This window comes from Aptenodytes forsteri, unplaced genomic scaffold (genome assembly GCF_000699145.1).
Source record: "Aptenodytes forsteri isolate BGI_AS27 unplaced genomic scaffold, ASM69914v1 Scaffold208, whole genome shotgun sequence".
In the NCBI taxonomy this organism is placed as follows: Eukaryota; Metazoa; Chordata; class Aves; order Sphenisciformes; family Spheniscidae; genus Aptenodytes; species Aptenodytes forsteri.
This window is the reverse complement of record NW_008794963.1, coordinates 980,138-1,005,816: the sequence shown is the minus strand read 5'-3', so window position 1 is coordinate 1,005,816 and position 25,679 is coordinate 980,138. Positions and strand designations below refer to the sequence as shown.

At 39.5% G+C, this 25,679-nt stretch overlaps 1 protein-coding gene across 3 annotated transcripts in view; it reads left to right on the top strand.

The window, feature by feature from the left end:
- Nucleotides 1–25,679, top strand: part of RUNX1T1 (RUNX1 translocation partner 1) — a 118,420-nt gene that overhangs the window by 45,099 nt on the left and 47,642 nt on the right. For 2 of the 3 annotated variants that reach the window (XM_009275460.2, XM_009275459.1), the window contains 3 exons: nucleotides 19,070–19,207; nucleotides 23,018–23,259; nucleotides 25,007–25,096. In XM_009275460.2, coding sequence (XP_009273735.1) covers nucleotides 19,070–19,207; nucleotides 23,018–23,259; nucleotides 25,007–25,096 — 470 coding nt within the window. Of the gene's footprint in view, nucleotides 1–2,996; nucleotides 3,058–19,069; nucleotides 19,208–23,017; nucleotides 23,260–25,006; nucleotides 25,097–25,679 lie in introns of those variants that run through there. The other variant, XM_019471068.1, reaches the window with a different exon arrangement.

The following is a 25,679-nucleotide window of genomic DNA, read 5'->3' as shown; positions in this document are numbered from 1 at the left end:
TGTTAAGGTCAATATTTGATTATTTTACACTGAGATCGCCATTAGACTGCATTGCATCTTCAGAAACAAAGGCAGGGTCCTTTGCAATTTTTAAAGGGGATCTGTGCCGTAATGAGTGTGTATTTTACTTTTCTGAATTCCTAATGGTCAATGTGAGCACTTTATTTTCCCTTTGCAAATGGAGGAGAATTGAGACGGTGGCCTCTCTGGGAATACTATTTGTTGTCTCTCTTGTTAAATTTTTAAAGTATTTTGAAGAATGCTCTTTTTGTTGTGTTAATTTCCTTGCATCTCTCTCTACATTATTCTCTGTGGTTGTAAAAGCAAATCTGTATTTGGGTTTTCTATATTTAATAAGCAAGGCTACTGCGCAGGAGATGAATCTGTGCATGAAACTTTCATTGAGAGCTTGGTATGAAAGCAGAGTCTTCAGAGCGTGTATAGCAAGTTCTCTGCCGTCTGAGGGAGAGCCCGTATTGCACTCTTTCTTTGCCCTCTTCAGACTCCTCTGCATAGGCAGAACCACATCTGGTGGAATAAAGGTTGGACTTGCACGGTTGCTTCTCGGGACAGCTGACCAGCCAGGCTTCTTCCTCTGACATGTCAATTGGTAGAGTAGTAATTTCCAATTCCTTTCATTTTGAGGAAGGAAAGCAATGGTATTTAATCTTCAGAGACAGGCAGAAACAGAATTCTTTATGCTGCCTTAAAGCTTTTGCTTCAAACTGCTCTTGAGAGTCTGTAAAAGCACCAAAGATAAAAATACTACCTACATTTCAGGTATCGACCAGCAACCCTCCATAGAGCCACAAGAGAAATGATATACTCTTTCCTTAGTTAACTTCTATATTCTTTCAGAAAGAGCTTTGTGGATACTGCTGAATAACTTGCTTTTTCTTGAAGGAATACAGAAAATCATGATGCCTTGAGTTCATCCTGACACCAGCAAATATGATTGCCTGGTTTTGTCTGGGGCATTGGTTCAAGACAGTCTTGAAAGAATGAGTGTCTATTACTTAATCACCAGGAATGCTTAATAGTTTTGTCACAAATGTTTTTCTTTTTGGAGGCTGTAAGTGTCTTTGCTGTCTTGCCACACTAGATATAGAATAGATGCCTTGATGAATTACCCAATGGGGATTCTGCTGCAGAAATTGATGCTTGCTAAATCAAAATCAAAGCCTTTTTTTTTTTTTTTTTTTTTTTTTTTTTTTTTGTCTCCTTTGGTCATTACAGTAAAGCTATTGGTTTTTAAATATGTCTGCATACAAGTCTGGGATATGCACATGTTGTTGCATGGAATTGCTAGGTTTTGGAGGGCTTTTTGCCACAAAATAATATGATGATGCAGATGTTCTGATACTGTTCTTTAAAACAGTTGGTTGCAGATCTGGTGGTGAAAGATGATCAGCAGCTAGCATATATCATCATCTTCTGATCCAAACAGGTTCCTTTGGGAGTCAGCTGTACTGTTTCAGTATGTTGTAATTAAATTGAGTGCTGTTTAGGTGTCAGAAATTACTTTATAATGCAGGATAATGGACTTAAATAGACTTATTTGCACAATGCAAATCATAATCTAGCAAATTACCCTTAAAGGCTATATATTAAGAAACAAAACAAGCCCCCCAATATTCAGTAGGAAAAGAAAAAGGAAAAAAATTGGTCTGATTTCTGACTCAGTTCCTAAAACATCCTTGCATTAGAGTCTATCTAGACTTCACAGATGCTAGAATAATGCCTGTTATTTGTGAATAACAGTCATGAAGTGCTTTGTTTGAAAGAAAAAGGTAATAATTTTTTATTTTAGTTAGGATTGGATGGGTGGGGGAAAAACCCTGCCAACCAGACCTTTAATACTTAGAGAAATCCTTCTTATACATGCAACAGATAACTCGTGTAACTAGCTCTTGTGAGGTTTTCAGCAATGTTAATTCCCAGAAAAATTCGTGTGAGTTGTGAGTACTCAGCATCTTGCAGAATTAGACTGTATTTATGAGAAGGCTAATGTTAGGAAAATAATGGATTTACATGCATAGTGAGAGCTGTTTGTAAATCAGCAGGTGGTTTCTAAAATATCAGAAATTAGCAAAATGTTTACTGATATGATTTCTTTCTGAAAAACAAACGTGTTTAAAAACACTTGAACATTAAAACTTCAAATAAGAAAAACGTATTTGCTTTTCTTCAGCCATCTCAAGTCTTATCTGTGGTTTGAATGCACAGGCTTTTCATTTTCAGTCTTGAGGACCTGATTTTATCTTTTCAAGGGCCCACTAGGAGGGGGGGAAAAAAAGAAAATAATTTTCTTGCAAAATATATATTTCAATAGGAGGCATATTTCTATGAACAGACTGAAAAAATTCAGGTGATATCAGAAAATCTGTTTTAGTTTATTTATGCGTATTCACATACTTTCATACAGAATACTAGATTACATTTCTCTTTAGTCATATAAAACCCGCTTGGGACTGAATTCATTAATAATGCAAAGTGGTATTAAAATACTACACTTCTTTAAAGTCATACATATAGGTCCAAGCAATTCTTTAGTCATAAAAGTCAAAGAATGTCATATCTCTAATTAAAAAAAAAAAAAAAAAAAAAAAAAAAAAAAAAAAAAAAAAAAAAAAAAAAAAAAAAAAAAAAAAAAAAAAAAAAATGTGTATGTCTTCTCTGAAAAGGTTTCCAGTGTGGTGAAGAAAAGAATCCAGTTCAAAGATCTTTAATCCAGTTTCCTCTGTTTTATTTGGTTACACAGAAAACCTTACCCTTTGCCGCTGCCCCCCAATTCTTCATTCACCAATAGTACTGAGGGGGAAATTTGTGCCGCGCTACTTATACATAATTTAAAAAAATTGTGCTAGCTTTAAACCCAAAGTCTTTCTTCATCTATCATTTATCTCATGATGTTATCTTTTGTACTCGGTACCCTTCAGTAAGCACAGCCTGACACGTCTTGTGGCCTTTACCTTCTGCGATAAAAAAGATTGAAAAGATGCTTGGCACCACCTGGTGAAGATGAGGCAACCCTGGAGAACTGTGCTTCAGGAGCAGGTGACTGATGCTAAGAAATGTGCCAGTCTAGGGACACAGCTGAAGGGTTGTAGTAGGGAATGGGGGAGGGGAAGGGTGGAAAAAAAAGAGCAGGAACATTAATACATCTTCCTGAGGTTTGATGGGACATATACTGCCTACCGTTCCATCTGGTGCTTATGATAGCATGGCATATTAGCATGCTGCAAGTTCATAATGTATTCAGGGCGAGAAAACACCACTTGCATACCAATTGAGGCGTCCTCTTTCTCGGAGCTGCCTTTGAATTTCAATGATGTTTATGCCTCCTAAGCCATGACTGAACTGAGCGTTTCCGCTCGTGGAGGAATAACAGCAGTGAGGGACTCTGCCTCATGTGGGTTTTCTTTCTCCTCTCTTTTTATTTTTTGCCTTTTTTTTTTCTTCCCCTTTTTTTTCTTCCTGCTCTCCCAATTTATTTTGTTCGGGGAAGCTTAAAGGCAGGTTGAGGTTTTGGACTAGCTAATTCCATAGCTTCTGTTATAATATTACATTAACTTCTTTTTAAGGTTGTAATCTATTGTCTTTTTGCTTATCTCAAAATGGTTAAATGTTCTTTTTATGACATTTTGATGAAATTACTCTAAAAGCAGTGTCATGAAGCATTTAAAAAATAGCACGTTACAATTCTGCTTTATATTCAGATTTCCTGTATTCCTAAATTAAAGAACAAAAAATACCCTGAATTCTGGCTTTCATGGTAAATTATTTGGGCCCTACGTCTTTAAACACCTGATTTTAACTTCCAGTGTGCTACCGTAATAGGATAAGTATCTGAAGTTGAGCAGGTATGTAAGTCTTTGTAGGAGCGAGGTCTTTTTATCGATCCCTTGCAGGAAATGTACTGATACGTTCATTTTATTTCTCCCTACCCTGTCCTCTTTGAAACTCTGCTGAGATTGACACTTGACTGGAGACAATCTCAAAACTGCGCCGTAGAAACTCTTGACTGCACATTTTGTTTCTGAACTTGTCAAAGATTGTGATCCTTTTATGGCTCAGTGCTGTGAATTGCTCTGCAGCCCTCCTTCCAGAAGGTTTTGAAAGTGTGAAGTTTACACACAGGGTAGGGTATTTGATGTGGGATTTTCAAGTGTCTGGAGTAATACATGAGTACTAGTCACATTTGCCTTTGTTGGTGACTGTGCTTCTAAACTGCTTCACGTGTTTTGAAAGTCCTACCCCGAAAAAGGAGACTAAGCTTGCTGCTTGAAGAGGGAAGAATATTAAAACAGTATCTCTAGTACAGACCTGCTTAAGGAATGCATTTGGTATCTAGTCCTCTACCTGCACAGCTAGACTCTTGCTCCTGCCCAGAACCGACTGTGGTTTGAGGCTTTAGCTTAATCTTTAATGCATATGACTGTCATGCTAATATAACTTTAATAAAATTGTACTAGGTAGCACTTTGAACTCCTTTGGTCTAAATCAGTATTAATCCACTTGATTGCTAGGAAAGAAAAGAACTTGCTATAGGTCTGATCCTTTCAAATATATCCGGCTGTGACTTTTATAAATATATATTTTCAGACAGTCATTTAGCCACTCTTGCATAGATAAGAAATGAAAAAATGCATTAGTCATCTTGACAAAGAATAAATTGACTTCTTTTGGTTCACTATCTGTCTATCTGTTGTCTGATGGCTTAAGAACATTCCTTGTTTATTGATAGTGCATTTAGACGTAGATATTAATGTCTTGGCTTAAATGCTAATTATTTTTTTTCTTAATACATTCAGGAAGGCTAATGTTACTGAATAGGAATGTGGAGGAGGTAGTGTGGGTAATTCAAGCAAGTTTAGTCAGCACTTACAAGATTCTTGAAATGTTTCTTGATGTCCTACAGAACTGTTAACATCTGCACGGCTTGTGAGAAGAGCCACATTTATTACAGCTGTATGCTAGCTAGAATGCAAAAGAAAAGGGAGGGGGGGGAAATCAGAGTTAAGAATGAAGCAGCTGGCTTTCAATACAGAGATTTATCATTTTACTCTCATTACAGACCAACAGTAAACTCTACTTGGAGTCTTTTGCATCAGCTTCTTTGAGATGGCAGGTTGAAGGCTTGGGAGTTTAGCCATCAGTAAATACAGTCCAGCAAAATACACACAGTTTAAAAGAAAACAAAGCTTTTAGAGAAATAAACAGAAGTGAAGTTCAGTGTTTCGAGGAGCTGTTCCAGTATGACATAACATCATGCAGAGCATGTGTTCGAAGTCTACATTTGAGATGGATTAAAAAAAAAAGGGGGGGTGGGGGGGAGAGATTGTTTTAAACAATAAGAAAAAGAAACGGAAATGGGGGCGTAATAAATAAGAAGGCTGCTGGCTCCCTGCAGAACCAAGGAGGTCATACAGTTTCTTCTCCCCCTTCTTGTCAGAGTTTGGGGTTGCTGGAGGAAAGGAAGGTATGTCGAGAGACTCCTGAGATGCCAGGCCTGACTGAATGGTGTAATAGTACCTCGGTGTGTTTGTGTCACCTCTTCTTTTCTCTCTTTTTGTGCTAGAAGAGAAAACAAGGGAAGAACAATCAGTATCAGAATCCCATTTTCTGTTTCAGTCCTTCCTGTAAAACATCACATACATGTTTCCAGAATCAGGTTTTTTTGATCCAAGTTTGGGTCCCCCCTCACCCATTTCTTTCTTAGCCATTGAGACGGATTTAAACCCAAACTATGCCAATATTGTAGCTATTTGTAAGTTGTCACAATCTTTGTTTGTTTCAATTAAGATCAAAGATTTTTATAGTTTCGTTTTCTCATTCATCTATTTGATATGAACGAAAGCTGGTGTTTCTTTCGTTTGCTCTGATTAATGTAGCTTGGTATGCTTGCTCTTACCTTTTTTCCCTGCATGTTTTAAGTGAACCGATTCTGGTTTTGCTCAGTTAACTTCTTTACAACATGCCCAAGCCATTCACAGTGGGAGTGCCAGGATCTGTTTCTGTGTCTCCTACTGTTTCTTAACAACCTCAGCAACTGAGGAAGCTGCACGTCTATGCTCCTGTCCTTTATTGCTCTCCTTAAACGGTGGTTCAAAATAATTTTCTAATATATTCTAATACAAAACCTATTGCGTGTTCACTTATAGCGAAAGCACAAACAGCCACCCATTAAGAAACAAGGCCAGTTAGGACCGTTGTGATGAAGACCATCCTCTTGTTGCAAGAACTCTTCTAAAGAGTTGGTTGAGGTATCTTTATCTACTCACACATTTCTGCTGTCCATACTGTTGATCTATAGCAATGTCCACTCTGGCAACCTGCTGTGCTTTTTATCCCTTCTATCTAACTTTAGACTTCTTGCTGTTACACTCATCATCATTTAATTACAGCATGTGGCATTGTAAGAACTCTAACATATAATTACTGCCTCCTCTTCTTTCCATTCTCCTGACACCAGAGCACAGGCAAAAGCAAATTTTTTAACATTTCAGTTATGAAAATGACTGCATTTGATTCATCAGTGTTCACCACCTCATATCTTGTGAAGCTGTAGGTTTAGTTTCTGAAAGTTTATTTCCAGTTAGTCTTGTGGAAACACATTTTATCTTAATTTTGTGCAGATTGTTGGCATTGAACAGAATTATGTGCAAAACTGTGTAGCTCTGTAAGTCAGAGCTCGTAATCACCTTTGGAAATGACCTGTTAAGTTTCTAATAGGTCATTTGTATGCACAGTTACTGAAGCTACTTGCTCTGATTGCAATAATTATGAAAAAGATAATGGATAGGAACTCATTTGGGGACAATTATTCTTGTTAACTGTTTAGCATTTCATCCAGGTACTCCTATTTTCCCTCTTTTTAAATTTCCTTTCATAATTCCAGAATTTGCCTTGGATAGTTGTTGCAATTCAGCAGTTCTTTATTTCTTCATATCCCAAGCAGTTTAAAGCCTACCAGACAACTACTGATGTGTTTTACATCTTCCATTCCAAGTGGAGACCATAAAGAAACATGTCCTCACAGGAGGAGATCCCAGTGCAGTCACTCTCTCCATGCTTTTGAATTGTCTCTGCCATTGGTATTTAGCTTTCTTAATATGTAAGTGGTGCCAGAAGGATGTTTATAAAGATCTTTGTGAGCTGCCCTGGTATTTTTTTCTTTTATTTCTGCCCTGCTTGCCATTTGATCTCTTTGACTGATTACAGGTATGAAGAAAATCTCAGTTTTTGTTTGGTTCTCTGTGTCTTGGTGCAAAAAAGAAATGGTGTTACATTTTGGTGGGGTATTTTCAAATTCACATATCATCACATGGCTATAGTTGTGTGAGCACGATCGGGGTTCCTATGACTGGACATAGTGTGCAATTTTAGGCATGCAGCTGTCTGTGCTGTCTGCTGCAATTTTGCTTTTTGAGTATTTAATCTAGAAAGCCATCTCCAAAATAGGATGGGGTGGGGGGAGGTGTAAGTTAAGGGGGAGGGGAAACATCTGATTTGTTTGGCTGGGGTAGATAGGTGACAATAGGAGGCACTGAAACTGGTCTTCTGTTGCAGCCAGTACTGCCCAGTTATTCTTCCAAGGAAGAAATGTTTACAGCCAAAATTTAGAGGGAAATACTTAATATTTTGTTTGGTACTGTGGGAATGGAATAGTACGTACTGATGTATACGTACACAGTATCATAAGCTTTCCTTCCTATATCGCACGGCTGAGGTTAACTTTTGATACTGGAAAGAACTTAAAGCATCTCCCTTTGACTTTCTGAGTGCCTTGCCATTTACTTTGGATTTTCCGCATGGAAAGGCAGTTTTTCCCTGTGCGGCTGCACAATATCGGCTCCCTCTAGTGGTCAGCAGTCACCTGTAAAAATTTCCAGCGACTGTTCGCCAAGGCGTGCTACCAGCCGGCCCGTGTTTTTTGCCGCGTACCCTTTTATCCAACACTCTGGTGCCGCCAGCGAACGCTGAAGATGCATCCTGGGGCTGGTGCCACCCCATGGGAAGAGGCTGGCCCGCTGCCCTCTTGACCACCCTCTGCCCCGCCACAGAGTTTCCTTCCTCCTGTTGAATCTTCTTCCCTTTCTCATAAAGATGGCTCCTCTTCTGGTTAATCTGCTTCTCAATGAAGCAAAGTGTATATATTCAAGTAGACCCAAAGCCAAATGTAGGGTGTTTCCATAGCACGGAGAGAGTTAAATCTGCTTTTCATAAGGGTAGCATGTATGAGAAAACTTACCATATTACCAAGGGTTAAGTGCTTCCACGTTGAACATTCAGAGTTCAAACGCATCAGACTTCTTTACTTTGTCAATATTTCTCTTGCACTTGTAGCATTGAGTGGTTTCTTTCTGGTGTCTGACTTCTCGCCCTGCAGTTTCCCCTCCATTTAACACTCCCTTCAGTGTAATTGAAGACTATTTCTTTCTTAGTTTTCTAAAGCAGAATGTCAAAAAAAAAAAAAAAAAAAAAAAAAAACACAGTAAGTATTTTTATAAACAAAATCAAGTAAGTAAAACTTGATTAAATATGTATATAAGTGCACATACATGCACATGCACGCATATATGGACATATAGAGAAGTAAGCCATGGAAGCTGCACTGATCCACAAAGGTCAATATTAAATTGCTGTGTTGAAGTAGTGGGTTTAGCTGGCTTGATGAAAATGAGGTTCTATAAATATAAAAACCTTTTGAAATGTATTTGTTGGGGAAAAAAAAATACATTTAATTTGAATCTGCTGGGCATGAAATGAAGCATGTTTTGTACAACTGTCAAGCATGGCAATGCTATGATACCTGAAATTGTTTTAATATTTTGCTTATGTTTTCTGTGGACTCTGTAATAATTGCTGATTTTTTTTTTTTCCAATTCAGGCTTCAGCTGTATGATTTTGTTGTTGTTGTTGTGGTCTGATACTTAAAATTCAAAACAAAGAGAAGATACTTTAAAAGAAGGAAATTTTAAGTTTTGTTGTGCAAGACTGAGACTGCTGTGGTGCTTTAAGGTCTAGAAACATTGCGTGTAATTGTATGCCTTTTGAGTGGTCTCATTAGTTTACCTACAGCTGTTTTCAGTATCTATAGTTAAGCACATATTCCTGAGTGTTTCTGGGGCTGGGGTCTGCAAGGCTAACCCAGCATCTCTCCTCCTGGGTGAGCTAACCTGATTTCTGTGCCAATGTGAATTTGCGTGAATTCACTGGCTTCAGAAGGGGGTTTAATCTGGTTTTACATTTGTTAGTCTGGTTTTACATGACATACACAACTTTCTTTCTTTCCCTCTTCCTTTACATGCTTATATTATTTCATATTAACATTTAAGTATGCATGTACCATATTAGGCCAGACAATTGATTTGAAATATGCTTTTGTTTTTGCTAATGGTAACATTTGTTTTGCTTGTGAGCTTATTTGTCAATAAGTAATATTACCTCATCTAAGAAAGTATTTGAGATGGAGGATTTTAATTTCGTGTGAAGTTTCTAAGACCCTCTTTCCCCCTTCCCACCTCCCCACTGCCGCTTTCAGGTGCGATCCAGTGCCCAAAATAAAAGACAGTTGGTGTGACGTGCAGCATCGAGGAGGAGCTGACTTGTAACTAATAATGAGTATTTTCCCACACTCTGTCTAGACAGTCAGTCATGTAAACACAAGATGTCTTTAATGGCATCATCTGATGATGTGAAATGATAGTCTTCCAAAGTGTGTATTTCCACAAATGCCGAAGTACTGATTAGGGTAATAAATTGCACTACTTGAAGACTGTCAGTGTATAATACCGAGATAGGGGAAAAGCTTATAGTTTCACTTTTCTGTCGCTGGTAGTGGCAGTGAGTAACAGTGGCAGCACCTGAGTGAGGGTTTCTGGGGGAAATATGTTTCATTATGTATTTTTCATTGGTGGATTAATACCTGTCTTGGCTGGCTGAATAGAAACCAAGGAGTTAGTATGCCTGGCGATTGAGGATCACCGATTCTCATGTACACTAGCCACGCTGCTAGAACAGTCTGAATATCTCTGGTTCTCATGAGGCAAAGGACCTAGATCTGTACGGGAATATTTATACCATCTGACTTAGCAGCCTAGGAATTAATAAATTAGAGGGTCTAACTCTTCTTTTCACTGATTATATGGGGAGTCTCGTCTGCTAATTTAGCTATCTGCTTTAGATGGCAGAAATTAGCAGCCTTTCTCCGACTGGACTGGTACTTGCTGGAGAGGGACTTTGGCTGCCCGTGCCTTCTGTCTTATGGGTAAGGTCTTGCTCCCCAGGCCTGTGCGTCTAGCCTAACAGAACAAACTTTTCATAATTTGAAATATCACTGGGAGGAATTGGGTTCTTGGATGGGTAAAATGGCGCAATCTGATAGAGCGGAGATTTGGGAGCTTGATCCACGAGGTGAGGAGCAGCCTGTCCCAGACTGGCCAACACCACTCCATACCTTAGAGGATCTTGACTTGTCCATGACAAATTCCACAGTTTAAAAACAAGCAAAGCCGGATGTATATCCATTACCTTCTCGGTAGTCCCTATGTCATCTTCTCAGATGTATAACCATGGAAAATATCACCTCCCACACCGATGTTTGATTCTTTTTGAGCCTAAAGGACTTCTGGCCTGTTTTATAAATATAAGCGATGCCTTTTAGAAGTACAGCCATAATAGCTTTTTTGCTGGCAGAGTAATTTAATACCTGAAGTTGCCCTGAATCTAAATAAGTTATTTTAGATTATTTTATCTAGTCTCTATCGGAGACTTCAGTTCTAGTTAAATCTAATGGAATACTGGTATCAGTACTCTCTTAGGACTTTTCTAAAATGGGTACAGCTATGCTTGACACTGTGTAAGTGCAGTAAAAATAAAGGATTTCATAATTGTTTTGCTTCAGACTTTTAGCTGTGTGTAACAAACTATTTGCTGTTAATTTAGGACAGCACAAACTTTGGATTAAAAACATAAATATGCTTCTGGAGAGCAAGTTTGGAAATTTTAATTGGCGTTGGGAGAGAAAATGTTCTTACTTCTGGTGGGAAGGACATGTGCTGTGTGTGGTTGAGTATGTAAGAGCATACAAACAATACCGATTCGATACTGATGGCATTTGAGTTTCTTAGATATCAGTCTAACTTCATCTGTAGTTTGTCATATAACATGCAATCTTGACAAGGGTAGGTCTTCCAGAGAAGATGGTATGAAAAGGAAACGAATTACTGGTCAGGGAGCCTTTGGGAAGCCGCATCCAAAAACACCCTGGTGGTTTCCTCTGTAAGTACAGGAGAAGTGAAGGGAGTGATTGCTAATGTGGAGGAGTTGTCACCTCCTCACCTCCGTAGCTTGTAGGGGAGGCCAGGGAGTGGGTTTGGCCAGCAGTTGCTCTGATTGTTCTTCAGTTCTTCATGCTGGAGGCGGTGGGCACCTCTTCTTCACTTCACTTCACTTCACTTCACTTGGGCCTCAACGTTCAGTGAGCTGGTTTTGGAATAGCAGTAATAGTTCCTGTGATGTGAAAGACAACCACTCAAAACACACAGTTCTTAGTTTAGTAGCTTGTCAACAAAATGAAGTAGAAAAGATACAGGAAACAATGTAAACAGGAAAATAGTATTTCGATAATTATTGTGGGACTATTTGCTTATTAACTGCATTAGTTATGTATACATAGAGGCATTTTCGTGATGCTTGGTGGCATATTTAGAATAAATCTGCATTGTCTTCACCTTTGTTACAGGCCAACTCGTATGTATTCAGCCATGACAAGGGAACTTGTAGACTTTATTTTCTGGGGGCTTATGGAAACTTAGGGCAGCTGCCACAATTTGGCCCCTAATTTTGCTTGTCTGTTCTTGCTAAAGTATTTCATAAACCATAATGGTGGTAGTAGATCTAGATTTAGAATGCATTCTTCTTCCCTGTGTTACTTTGTATGTTCAAGTGATTTTACATGGTAAAATTTGCAAAGCCAGGAAGGGGGAAGGAGAAAACAGGCGTTTAAAAAAAGGTGCATTTCTGACAGGAGTCAGTTTTTTATTATTAAATAACGGAAAGTGAATTTATGATAGTTTTGAAACTGTCAAAATATGTCAGATTGTTAAAGGCGAGGAAAAAGATTATTTTTCTAATTTTTTTTCCTCTTTTAAAATGAAATTATATGGTAAGACAAGTTTATTTCTTTCAGGAGAAAATAATATGTCCAAGCAAAGCCAAGCCATAACATTTTTGTCTCAACTCTGAGATTGAACTCATGCATTGCTTATTTTCTAATATGTGTAACTATCTGGCCTTCAGCTGCTAAGCCATGAGCGTGGGACATAGGTTTTTTGCCAGTCAGAACCTCTCACCCTAGAGAACTGAAACAAAAGAGAGTGCTTCTGCATTTTTGGTTTGTTGTCATGACGGTAGGACCAGTAAGGGTACCATTTTGGATGAAGAACATGACGTAAAGCATTTTCCATCATTCACCTACTTTACATCATTCACAAGCTCAGGAGACAGTAGCAAAAAAACTCTTTTAGCTTTTGGGAGACAGAGTGGAGATTGCATTATTCTTAAGACTTTTTTTAGCACATCTGAAGAAAGCTCTGATAACTTGGCCTGAGATAACTTCAGTGAACTCCCAGGATGCAGAATTTCTTCTAGCTCCTGCATATTAAATGAGAAGAAATGGGTAAACTGAGTGTGCTTTCATTTATTCTGAAGAATAGCTGGTGATATGAAATGTTCAACTATCTGAGCAGAGGATAACCAAGATGAGACTGCAGCAAAGTTGTGACACTGCTCTTGCAAAAGAGTCATCTTCAGTATGTGATCTTCATACCCAGCATGCTAAAGGGGCAGTGAAATGTTATGTTGTCTTGAAAACTTTGCTGTGCATGTCCGTCACTCGCCCCACACGCCTTCTTATTCCTGGTGGATAAAACTTGCAGGGGTAATGTTTTGTGACAAAAGATGGAGTCTGAGAGTGTCTGACCTGCTTTCTGATATTGCCCTTCTGCAAATCACCTAGGGAGTAGAAGTTCTCCACTGGGGAACTGGAAACCGGGTGATGTTTTCTTTCTAGGCCAATAACGAGACTGCATCTGGTGCTGACAGAAAGTTATGTCTATATTATGGCTGTTTGGGATCAGTTGTTTATAGCACAAAAACATCCATTGTGTTTAGGTCCTTGTTTATTCATTAAGAAAAAGTCAAAAGGGCCAAGAGACGAATGGAATGAAGATTGGACCGGTCTCAAACAAGTCCCAGGCATGCTTGGCTGGGAGAGGGTCTGCAGTGGTGTCGTCCAAATGTCGCGTTTTATGGCTGCATCATAGGACTTCCAGGTTTCCCTAGGTGTGCAGTGCACGAGGTGGGTAGGCTTTACCACATATATCAGCCTTATACTGTGCATTCTCAAACGAGTCCTTTTCAACCAAGGCAGATCTCTCGTAATATTGTCCTGCTCTGCGTAGTGGCCGGTCTGAGAGTCAGGAGTTGTGGGTCTCCACAAACACTGCCTTGTAACGGTGCTGCCTGGCTTGGCCAAATCTGATGGAGGGAAGGTTCTTTACTGACTGTAGCGTGATAGCATTATGGATGAGAGTGCTATGTAATTTGTCATCTTAGGTGGACTTGTGGGTTTCTGTCTCCCAGTTTGTCACTACTGTGACTCACAACCTGTAGTTACCTGCTTGCAAATTCCTTGCAATCCCTCTCAAAATAATCAAAATTAGTCCAATGCCATCTAGGTAACCATCATAGGTATTAAATCCCACAGATTTAGGTCTCAATTAATATAATTTGGGTGGTGGAGGCGGGTTCTAATCCCGTGTGTCCTATGCGGGGTTTGTTCTTTCTGTGAGTTTAAAGGAAACAAGACAATGGGCTCTTTTAATTTGGCAGTTTTTATTTTTAACATGCTGGCACAGAAGTAGTAAGTACTGTACAATCAATATAGAGCGTCTTTTAAGAATCTTTCATGCCTGAATATACATCTGGAACTGTTTGCACTAACTAAAAGTAAAATAAATGCCATAGCGTATTATACCATACTTTTTTTCATTTAAAAAAGGAAATTGAAAACACACCACTCCTAGAAATGCTTGACACTGAATTGGCTATTGAAATGGTATCAGTAAAGTATTTATGTATTCCATATTTTGTTCCATACATCAGCTTTCCTTGATGCGTTAGACTTGGAAGGGTGCCACGTGAGCTGTAATGTTGCCATATATGAAAGACCGCCTTGTTTTAAAAACGGACTAAATCTTTTAGGGCACAGGAAGTAAAGTAAATTAGTTTGAATACATGCACATCTCTCTTTGCCCCTACTCCTGCACGTTTTACTTTGTCTGTTCGCTATTTGTCTTCAGAAGCTGGCTGTGCTTACGGTAAGTATCAATGTTCACCTAACAGCTAAAAATAGTGATAAAAATAACTCCCACCATAAAAACTGAATGAATGACAAGAACAGTATAGTTTCATGAACCAAGAAATCCACAGAAGAAATATCACAATTTAAAGTTGGTTTTACAACATTCTTTAATTTAAAATGTAGCAAAATACTTCTGTGGTAAAATCACAGTTCTTCACTCTATGCTGTAAAAGAGATTCAAGAATGTATATTTCAAAATGTTTGGGGTTTGTTTTTTTTTTTAAGTAAAAAAATATAATCCAAAGCAAATGCAATAGAACTCTGCATACTTGAAACACATTTTCTGTTCTAAGTCTCTCACTGCACCAGAGGGTTGTGTGTATGGATTAGGACTAGACCATTATTTCACCATCTATCTCCATCCTGAATTGATTGCAGCGAACACTGCAGAATGAATTGCAGATGTCTCCTTTTCCCTCCGGTTTGGAGGACCTCTGGTTTCAGCCCCATTTGATCTGAACTGGGCTAAGGAGTGCAAGTCTGTCACTGTTTAGAGGGATTCGGTGGAAGAAATCTTTGCACCTGAAAGAAGTTACTCTCTCTCTGTACACACCCTGCACTCTGAAATGTGTGATGCTGTGGGATACTGGCCTGTATGAAACTTTTCTGGTGTGTCCCTGCTAATTCAGGATGATTGTTTGAAATGTCAGTCCAACAGAAAAAAGAAAAAAAAAAAATCAGAACTAACTTTGCAAATGGGGAATTTGGTTTGACATGAAAGCATAAAAATGTTTTTGAATTCAAGAAATCAAGCAATTTTAAGACATGGTTTTCCTTAAAGTTCTTCCAAATTTCAGGCAAAGTTCAATGTATATGCTCCTGTATTATAAAACCAGAGCAAATGTACATGAAATCATACACAGGCAGGTTTTCACATGTAAAAAATACAGTTTTTCCTCATGAGGGATTCTTTCTTCCCCTCCCAAACCCTGATCACCTCTGAATGTATGGCTAGCAGAATATCCACAGAAAGTTTGTATGAAAAATGTCTATACATAAAAGCCCTCATGGAATAACATGGTTTAGGGGAAACTTGGCTCGTGAATATGATTTAAATACCGTTTTGCTTTTAGCTTTCATATCATCAGGCTATTTTTCAACAATTAGAGTAAAAAGTGTTGGTTGTTGGGTTGTGGTGTTTTTTTGTTTGTTTTTTTCATTTAAAAAAATAATAATGATTTGTAGAAACTGGAGTTCTAGGCTAAGTATCAGACACTACAAGCTTTAGGAGTTCAGATCTCAAGAACTGGTAATGCTTTTATCAGTGGTGGCTCTGCTTTGTGTTCCATCACCACTCCACCCCCTGAGAGATCAGCTTCTTAAAAACAGAGCTGCTGAGGTTCTCTGGGGTTGTGGGTGGTGGCAGTGGTGGGGTTGCAGAGCCGCTGTGGGTTTGCAGAGCCGCTGTAGGCGGGTGCTCCCAGCCCCATAGCTCCCTCAGAGGTTAGGGAACCAGCTGTAGAGGCAAGGAACAGGTAAACAGTAGCAGCAAGAGCAGAATGGCTCCTGCAGGAGTTTCGCTATTAAAGAGGGTGGAAAAGTGGGATATAAAGGCTGTTCTCCTGGGCGGTGTGGTGGTGGTGTCTTCTAAGCACACCGAAGAGCTTTGCATTTTGCATTGTACTTCTTCAAAAGCCACCCCCCCAAGGAGAGTCTCTGCTCTGACAAGATAATCTTGTACCCTGGTTAGAAGTGTTTTGAGGGGTGCTTGAAAGGGGAGCCTTATATCTCCTTACAGAAGGCAGGGCTAGGGAACTTATGGACAACCAGAGATAAATCTGCCTGCCTGCGATGATACAGTAGCAGAGTGGGGTTTAGAGCTTTGTAAGGGTGAGAGAGAGGTTAAGCAAAGGTAAGTGGTCTGTAGAGGGTTTTTTTTTTACCCCAAGAGGTCCAAAGAAAGGTAATTAGGAAAATCAAGCCTAATGTCATTAGATTCGTATGAGAAGTACAGGGGTCTGTGGATAATTTCAGCGATCTGCAAACTGGGTGGCAGACATTGTTTGAGGGGGTAAAAACCAGTTGGATCGCAGTAGAATGGCAATCTGAAATTGGAGGGCAAAACCAACAGACTATTTCCCGCTACCGTGTTCAATTTAAGTAACAAAACACTGCCAGCTTTTTGGGAAAGCCTCCCCCCTCCAATCTGAGTGCATTTTTGATTAAACCTGAACTTTGAAATGCAGCAAAGGAGGGGAGCAGGAGCCGTGCAGTTGGTTACAGGCTCAGGATCGCTTTTAGTTATCAACAGCTGAATTGGAGGATACAGGCTGTGCCTGCTCGCTGCGAGCAGCAGACTGTTAGAGGAGTTCGATTTCTCTCACTCCTTCTTCCACCCACCTCCATCTCCTCTGTGCCTGTGTCTGCGCTCCCACATGCTTCAAATCTGTGTACCTGGACTGCCTTCCTTAACAGTTCAATGTGAGTGTTAGCAGAATGAAAACCAGATGGACCAGCAGTTCCCACTGTTATCTCCCCACCAGCTCTGGCAAGCCTCCCTTTCTCTCTCCTTTCTTGGCATGGCAGAAATATTTGCCTTTATTTAGGAGGGCTTGGGCTCACTGCTGTGCCTCTTTCCCTCTGTTGCAACATGAGCTGAAAGCTATTTATTCCCTTGTTGCTGAGGTTGGTTGAGGTGAGTGCAAGATGAATTCAGCTATTAAGGAAGCAATTAACGTTTCAAGACGAGTTTTCATAGTTCTTTATACTTGTTGAAGATATAGATTTAACTGGTTTAGTATAGCGATATGGAAGGGAAATTTGTATAGAATATGTTTAAAAACTTGCTTTTGTTTTCCAGCATGTAATAATTTACTGTTGCTTGATTTGCAAATCAAACCTCACCTGTCTGTGTAGCAGCCTTAATATTTAAGCTAATCATTTTGGATACTGTTCCCTACACAGCTGAGGTTTACTAACCTTAGATCAACACTACAGATCCTCTAATACTGTATCTGTATTCCCCTCATCCTGTTCTGGGGGTGCTTCACTGCTCATCTTCCCCAAACTTATCTCTAAATTCTATATGAAATGACTCCCTTTCCCTGAGAATGGAAGCATTGTCTGTAGGCACTTCTATAAAGAGTGAAGATGGCTTCTATAATTGCAGTACCTGACACACTGCATCTCTGGGACATACTTCCTCAGTTTCAGGCAGCTAAAGATTGGTATCAATTATGCATTGTTAATTTTTGTGGGTGGTTTTGGTTTTTTTTTTAACTTTCTGATAATTAAGTGTTCTGAGGCTCTTTTAAACATATCCTTCCTTTGTTCAATGTGTGCATTGCATTTAGTTTCTCCTAGTGTCTCTCAGGGCAAATTTTAGAGATGATTTTTTGGTTGAAGTTTGTATGTTGTTAGTAAGAACAAGGAAAGCACGTCGCAAAGTGGAGTGACAGAATTTATAGAACGTGACGGACTTTACTATTGTCTTGAATTAAAACCACAGACGTACGTGCTTACCCATTAGCAGCGACACTTACTTGCTTGGCAAAATAGTTTAATGGAGCTCAGGAGGACTTGTGTAGGACAGTGTATAAAATAAATAACCCCGGCCCCCCAAAAAAGGGATGGAAGAATTTAACTTATGCCCATTAAAAGCTAAACTTGATCTTGCTCATCTTTACTCAAGATGGCTCCCTAAGTTCCTGGCATGAGTAAGGAAGCCTTAATTTTGCTTTCAGTTGGTAAATGTTGTCATGTTTTGCCCATTCTCAATAAATGAAACATAAGGGTTTGGGTGGGTTTTTTAAAATTTTAACGTAGAGGTGTCCAAAAAGATGTTGGAAAAAGAAGATACTTCTATAGCTTCTATATCAAATACCTTGCATCTTTAGATCTTTAGTTGCAAGAGAACTGTTAGGTTTTCTGCCTGGTTTTGCCTTTTGTTTGTTTTGTTTTCTTGGGGAGGTATGTTTCTACTTCTTGCAGGTTTTGAACATTAAAGTTGTTCTTAATGTGTGAAGGTGCAAACTTAGATACTTTTTAAAAAAAGATGTTATGTATGTGTGATGATAGACTTACCATTTTGGCATGTTGTGTTCATTTTTCTAGTGAATGTAAGAATATCCAAGGGCAGGGCGGTAAAGCGATCCAGGAGGCGCGCGGTATTTAACATAAGTATCTCTCCATGATTACAAAGGGAAACGATGGAGAGGACGGCAGGTGTTACAAAAAAGAGACATGAAGAGAGCTGGCTTCAACCAGTATCCCACCCAATACCTCACCTGTACTAAAGAGCTTCAGGTTTTAGTTCTGTAAGAGCTGTCGTGAGGGGATTTATTACCTTCCTGTCTCTACATCTGTTTTTTCCTCCTGGCTAACGTGAGAGCGTTGAAGGGAGGTGGCATTATTGCAGCTCCAGGAGTGCTTGGGAGGCAGCATCTGCACACGCTAGAAATAATAAAAAAAAAGATAATGCACCACTGCTACAAATGAGGTCTTACCATCTGCGTTACACCTTCTTAAGTAAGGTTTAGATGATGTAATTTGGGAAAAGCACACTGGAGCTGATAATCAGGTGTAATCTTTTGTGGCAGATGCTGAAATGGCTCACTTAGTGTATTAGCTTTTAAGATTTTGTCAGAGGGGGTGTGCTTGGGGAAATAAACTGGTGTGTTCCTGTGGTGTGTGTTGCAGATCGCACTGAGAAGCATTCCACAATGCCAGACTCACCTGTGGATGTGAAGACACAATCCAGGCTGACGCCTCCAACCATGCCACCTCCTCCCACTACCCAAGGAGCTCCAAGAACCAGTTCATTCACGCCCACAACGTGTAATTAGACTTATTTTCTTCCTTTTCTTCCATATTCTTTCTATTCTGTACGTAAGAAACCAAAATATGTGAAGGGAAACCTGCATGACATGGCGGGAGCAGCATTTGGTTGTACTGTGATAAAGTAATTAAGCAAAACTAAGATCACAACAGATTAATGCATCTTTAAGGTATTAAGACATTCAGCTCAGAGTTGTGTTGTTATTTAATTGACAACTTGGCTGCAGTGTCAAAGAACAGTGAGCGAGCACTGGTTTCCCGTGTACTTAATGATCAGATCAGTCCTTCTGTGAGAATAACAGAAAACCACCTTCTCCTCTTTTATGCCATTCTGTTGTTTAAAGGATCCTGTTCCCTCTTGTATAGAAACTTTAAGAACGGTGGGGGGTGGGGGTGGGGGGTGGGTGTTTTTTCAAGTGGGAGTAATTCATAAAGAAAATACTTATCTTCATCCTACTTACGATTGAATGAAGAATTCTGATTTAAGTGCTATATAATGTCTAGTTAATATTGATATAAAACAAAAAATAAAGGCCTTTTATTGTTTTATCTAGATATTTCTAGTCTGTGGCCACTTCTCTAAATCGCTTGGGGGCTGCATCTCTGTCTCAGTTTATTGATGTAAACACACAAGAAACTCTACTAGTCTTGATGGAATTACTCTGCATTCGTGTCAGCGTAACTGAGATTTGAATCTGGCATGTTGTCTGGACTATTCTTTTCACAGCCATGAAATGATCCACATTTCTCTTACCAAGATTTAGCTGCAAATTTTTTGGTCTCTTTTATACTGCCTTGTAATAGTATAAACATGAGAATGTGTTTACATTTCACATTTTAAATAAAACATTTTTAGAACAGTAGAATACATATGCCTAAACAGAATGAAGGCAGCATCTTCTATTTGTCTTGCCTATGTCTGTTTAGTCCCTTTCTGTCTGTTAAATGCCTTATTTAAAATTCACCTCTATGCAGAAGGCCAGCTGGAGGCCTTTGTACTACTTATCTCAGGGAACCCTGTCCTGACGATTTACATCGAACTTAAACAGTGAGGAAGAGGGTTTGTGCCAGCTATTCGCATAAACTCAGATTTAACCTAGTGACCCTGATCCTGCAATGATTTGTCTGTTTTGCTTAACTCCAGCACCTGAATCATCCTAGGAGCTGCTCCGGTCTAAAGTTAAATTGTTTCTAGGTTTTTGCAGGATGGGGCTCTTACAGATTAAGCTTTCCAGTGTGATGCACTTTGCACAGTTCAGGGTAATCATAAAAGGAATGGGACAATGTTCTTCTTTAATCACTCTTGTAATCCTCGGAGTACTCACAAGATTTCCGGATGTTTGTTTATTTGATTGGGTTCAGTATTTTGGAAGGTGTGTGAACCACAGCTGGATTTTTGGGGCTGTTTGTATGAAGACTAAAAGTCTAAAAAAGTCTAATTTTAATTGCCTTTTACCCTGTCAGATTTTGGAGTTTGGCCTTAGCGGTTCCAGCTTGTACAGTAAACAGTTACTTCTGTTGGAGTGTCTGTTACATTTATTATTACTACAGTGGGAATGCCTGTAGGCCAGGAAGATCGTACTCGTTTTCTGGTCAAGAGTATGCTTGTTTTCTTTGGTTTAGACGATTAAAAACTCTTGACATATATTACTTTGAAGTTTTAAATGCTAAATTCTGTTTTATTAATAACATGGTTTTGCTTTAGAAATGACGTAGATCTTTGCCAGTTGGCAAATTCAGACATTATAAAGAAAGAGATAAAATCAGTAGTATGGGGTGGGCTATTTTTAAAAAAAAAAAGTTTTAGAGAAGTTGCATTTAGGGAGTATTACTATATTTCTTTTGTTGTGGGAGAAATTTCACCTGCCTTTCTCCTCCTCATATCTGTCCTAGATAATGAACTCTGATGTTCTGTGCTTTCTTGATCATAGCCCCAGGACCTTTTGCCTAGAGCAGCCCCTTACCAGTGACTGAGTTGTTGGGTGGTGTCAGGCTAGAGCAGGACATGTTCTCATTCTTCCCAATCCTCATTTAAAAAAGTTCATGGTATGATGACTTTTGGCTATGCAAGTTCCTTGCAATCACGATGTATTTGTTTACTCAGATATCTCACTCTACTGCAGCGCTCAGAGAGCGTGGCTTGGAGCTACACGTGGAGCTGAACTTGCTGAGGCCAGCTTCTTTCTGTTTCTGCTTTTTCCACTTCTTGTTCTCCCTAGCCCACGCAGCTAGAATAGGCAACCAAAAACTAGGATGAAACACAAGCAGAAACTAGATAACCATTCAGGTAGCTTTTTCTCTAGTACCTCCAGAAGGGCACTTCAGTCACTAGGGCAAAAGCTCCTTCAAAAGTATTGTGGTAGTGATTTAAAAATCTGGTAATAGGGTAGTGATTTAATTCTAGTGATAGGTGCCCACCCTCAAAAAGGACTTGCTGTCTAAAAATAAAGATGACTGCTGGAGAAAGTGACAAAGAGAAAGGGATGTTTGGCTTCAGAGAGGCTGGTCATTAAGAAACATTGAAAGTTCTTTAAGTTGCTAGCTTGCCACGGTTATGCTTTTAAATAGGAAGCAATTTAGACTAATACTCCTATGCATTTTTGATTGTAGACAAGTTCCTGATTTTTGATGTTTTTTGGGATGGGTTCTGAGTGACTTCCCAAAAAGAAATCAGCAAATTTTTCCAGGGCAATGGCCAGCTGAGCGCGGCTGCTGCTGGGTACAGTTGTGTACTGCATGCCCACACCTGCCAGTGACTGGTACATTCGTATTTCTAGGGAGCCGTCCTTTTTCTTGCCATTCGCTGTCGTTTTGGTGAGTCAGATTCCAACAACCTCAACAGAGTGTGTTTGACTGTTGCTGTTCCAAGTAACCTGGGTGGAAAAGGATGTCCTCGGTTTGATTCTTTTCTCTCTTCTGGAGTGCAGATAAGAATCAAACTGAAATCACTGCCAAAAACTGTCTGTTGTTGTCTTCAGTATGTCTGCATGAATCTCGTTACCATAAATTTTGAACACTTAGTACTTTAGATAGTTATTCTCACAGCAACCTTGCAACAGGAGGGGAATGCTTTCCTATCCTTTTTAGAGATATGGTATTGGCACATGAAAGCTGAGTGATTTGCTCGTTGTCTCTGAGAAGTCTTCTGAAGTCTAGTTTCATGCCCTAACTGCAAGGCTTCAGGCCACAGTGAGCATGGCACCATTTGTACCTGCACAGACAACTTCGTGTGCTCCATATGTTAGCAGCTAGGAAATCTGTATCGGAAAAAATAACCTTCTCGTTGGGTGGTGTAAGGTTAAAACGTGAAAGTCCTGTTTTATAAACACAGCTGTCAGTTGTGTGTACAAAACACAAGTAAAAATATTCAGAGATAAACTGAGGCTTCATGAAATATGTCTGCACGTTTTTTTCTACCCCAAAGAGCAATTTTTTTTGTCTTCGATCATACATGCACTCATGCTCTTTCTCTCTCTGTTTCCCTCTCTCTCTTTTTTAAATCCTCTGACAAAAGGCTGGTATTAAAATGATGCTTTTCAGGTCGAGGAGCACTTTGCGGGGGCTGTGTGAGAGGCAGCTGCTGTTACTTCCAATCCATACACCGTTCAGTACCAGCTACTGGGAAATAGATATAAACTGCAGAGTGTCGCTCTGTCAAAAGGCTAATTATCTTTGATTGTGCAACTTAATTAATTTTGAGGTCAAGCACAGAAAACATAAGCTGATGGATTTTCCCCTCTGTCTTCTTCTTTCTCTCTCTCTCTCCCCCCCTCTCTCTATTTTATCCTTCCTTCTCTCTTTTTCTTTCAGTAACCAATGGCACTAGCCATTCACCAACAGCGTTAAATGGAGCTCCATCTCCTCCTAATGGCTTTAGCAATGGGCCATCCTCTTCCTCTTCCTCTTCTCTGGCTAACCAGCAGTTACCGCCAGCTTGTGGAGCTAGGCAACTCAGCAAACTGAAGAGATTTCTTACAACCTTACAGCAGTTTGGCAATGACATTTCACCAGAGATTGGGGAGAGAGTGCGTACCCTTGTGCTAGGACTTGTGGTAAGCAAAAAAACAATGATGTAATAACTGTGATCTTTTTCTCTCCTTTTCCTTCTTTTATGCTTGACATGTTTATTATATAAAAGACTGGCTGACATACACTGCACGTGTCATACTTCAGGGATACCAAACATGCAAGAATGAAGTGCTGGCTCTTGCTGCCGGAGCTAACATGAGTAACTTGACTAGCTTCCCATGAGTGGCAGCTATTCCCAACCAGATAGAGACTTCACTCTTTTTGCCAGTATAGTATTATGCTGTAATGGTGTGAAAGGGTTTTCGTTCTATACTGGCAGCACCCCTAATGTAGACGTACCTTGACTTATATAATGTAGTAAAATATGGTTTGGCTTGTCTAGTTCGGTTGGCTGGAGAAAGGAGACTGCCCTATATGTATAGTGGCAGAATACTGGTTAACAGAATGAGCTGGAGATATGTTTGGACTGTGGTTACGCAGTGGAAAACCTTTCCTCGTTATTCATTGAACCCAACAATGAGGGACCTGACAGGGCATTGCTGCTGCTTAAGTCACCTTATTTATAAGGTTATCTTTACGTGATTGTATGGCTGAATGATAATTTCAGCTTTTTCTTACCTACATCTGTCAAGTTGGGCTGCTGTTTTACAGGCAAACTGTTGTGAATCTGGACCAGGATTCTTTTTATTCCCAGTAAAGCCCCCTCTCTGCCAGACATTGTTGTCTCCTGTGTATCTCCTTCAGCAATAATTAGATGTACCAGGAAAAATGCTGTTGTGATGCTGTAATTTACATCTGTTCTGAGCAGCTGCAGTTGCCATTGACTTCATGTGGAGCAAAGACTGCCAGCACTGTTTAGTACTAGGGCTCAGGTGTCCTCTGCTTGTATCTTCACAAAACACTACCTGACAGCCATGGGTACCCCTTCACTTGAGTCTGTGTCAAAAGGAAGTTTAATGTAGGCAGTGTAACTTCAGTAAGTCCTACTCTCCATTTGCTTCCATACCCAAAATGCCTGTTTAATGTGGCTTTGCTTGTCATATGGTTCTCTGTGGAAAGGGGAACTAGTAAAGAAACTAAAGACGGCTTTGGAGCATCTACCTGCCCTTGACTTTCAGATCAAAAGTGCTTGCCCGCTGTTAATTACAGTTGATTTCTACCTTCATCTGAGCTCTGAGGAGCAAATTAGGATCTTTTCCTTGGGAATGTCCACATACTACGTTATTCCCTTGGTCGACCCTGCGCAGCATGTGGTCTTCATGATTATGCCCTCAGCTGTAAAGTAACGACTTCACTACATAGCCTAGAACGTAATAAACAATCCTCTTTATAAGTAGAAGAGGCAAAGTGCAATTTTCCTCCTCAAACAATCTGAATGTGCCTTTAAAAAGTGTGATTTTTTTTGTGTGTGCATGTTAATTACCACTTCTGCACTGGGAACGAAATAACAAGAGGCTCCAATAGGGGAAAAAAAAAAAAAGTTGAGAAAAGCAGCTTTAACTGATGTTTGAAATGTGAAAGCATTTCCATGCTTAGCACCTGAGAGCTTAAACTGTACTCTAAGCAACAGGCACTGAATGTCTGAGATGCTGGTGGTTTCCTTTGAGTATTTTAATAAGGTAATAATTTAATATGCGGCATGCTTTTCTTTATCCTCTTATCAATATCAAGAACAAGTTATTAAGCAATTTCAGAGTGCTTTGGTTACTGTTTCTCTTGCTAAGTGTTTTCATTATTTTGTCACCAAGACAGAATTTTTTTTCTCAACAGAATTCTACTTTGACAATTGAAGAATTTCATTCCAAACTGCAAGAAGCTACTAACTTCCCACTGCGACCTTTTGTCATCCCATTTTTAAAGGTATTGCACAGTTCAGTGATCTGGAAAGTATTTCAAACCATATTGTTGCTAGGTCACAGATGTGTGTTACAGTTTTTCTTTTTTAAGAGAGTCAGGAAAATGAATAACGTTTAAGGACTTCTTTCCATAGCTTAGTGCGTGGAACTACATTTGAGTGTATGGTTCGGGGACCATTTCTGGCTATTCACAGGAACTGTCGGTTCCCTAATTCTATAATCACTGTTGTTTGTTTTATATTTTTAGTTTGTAAGTATAGGAGCTTTTACAGACTAAATCTTGAGACCTGGTTATAAATATAATAATGTCACGTGCTTGCAAAAAGCTAGAGTTTTGCAAACTTTGCGTGATTCAGAGTAAGGTGATGTCAGGAACTCCTGCTACCAGCCCTTTTGTAAAGTGCTGCTGATCATTAGTACATGATGAGATTCAGACACTCTGCCATACAAGGAAAAGACTAATTATTTCTTCTGATTCCAGCCACCAGTACAAACGTGGTGTCTTAAGAAGGCTGGTGACTGTGTCCGCTGGTTTATGTTTACGCACCTTTTATTAGAAATCAAAGATAAAATCTCATCCAAAAGCC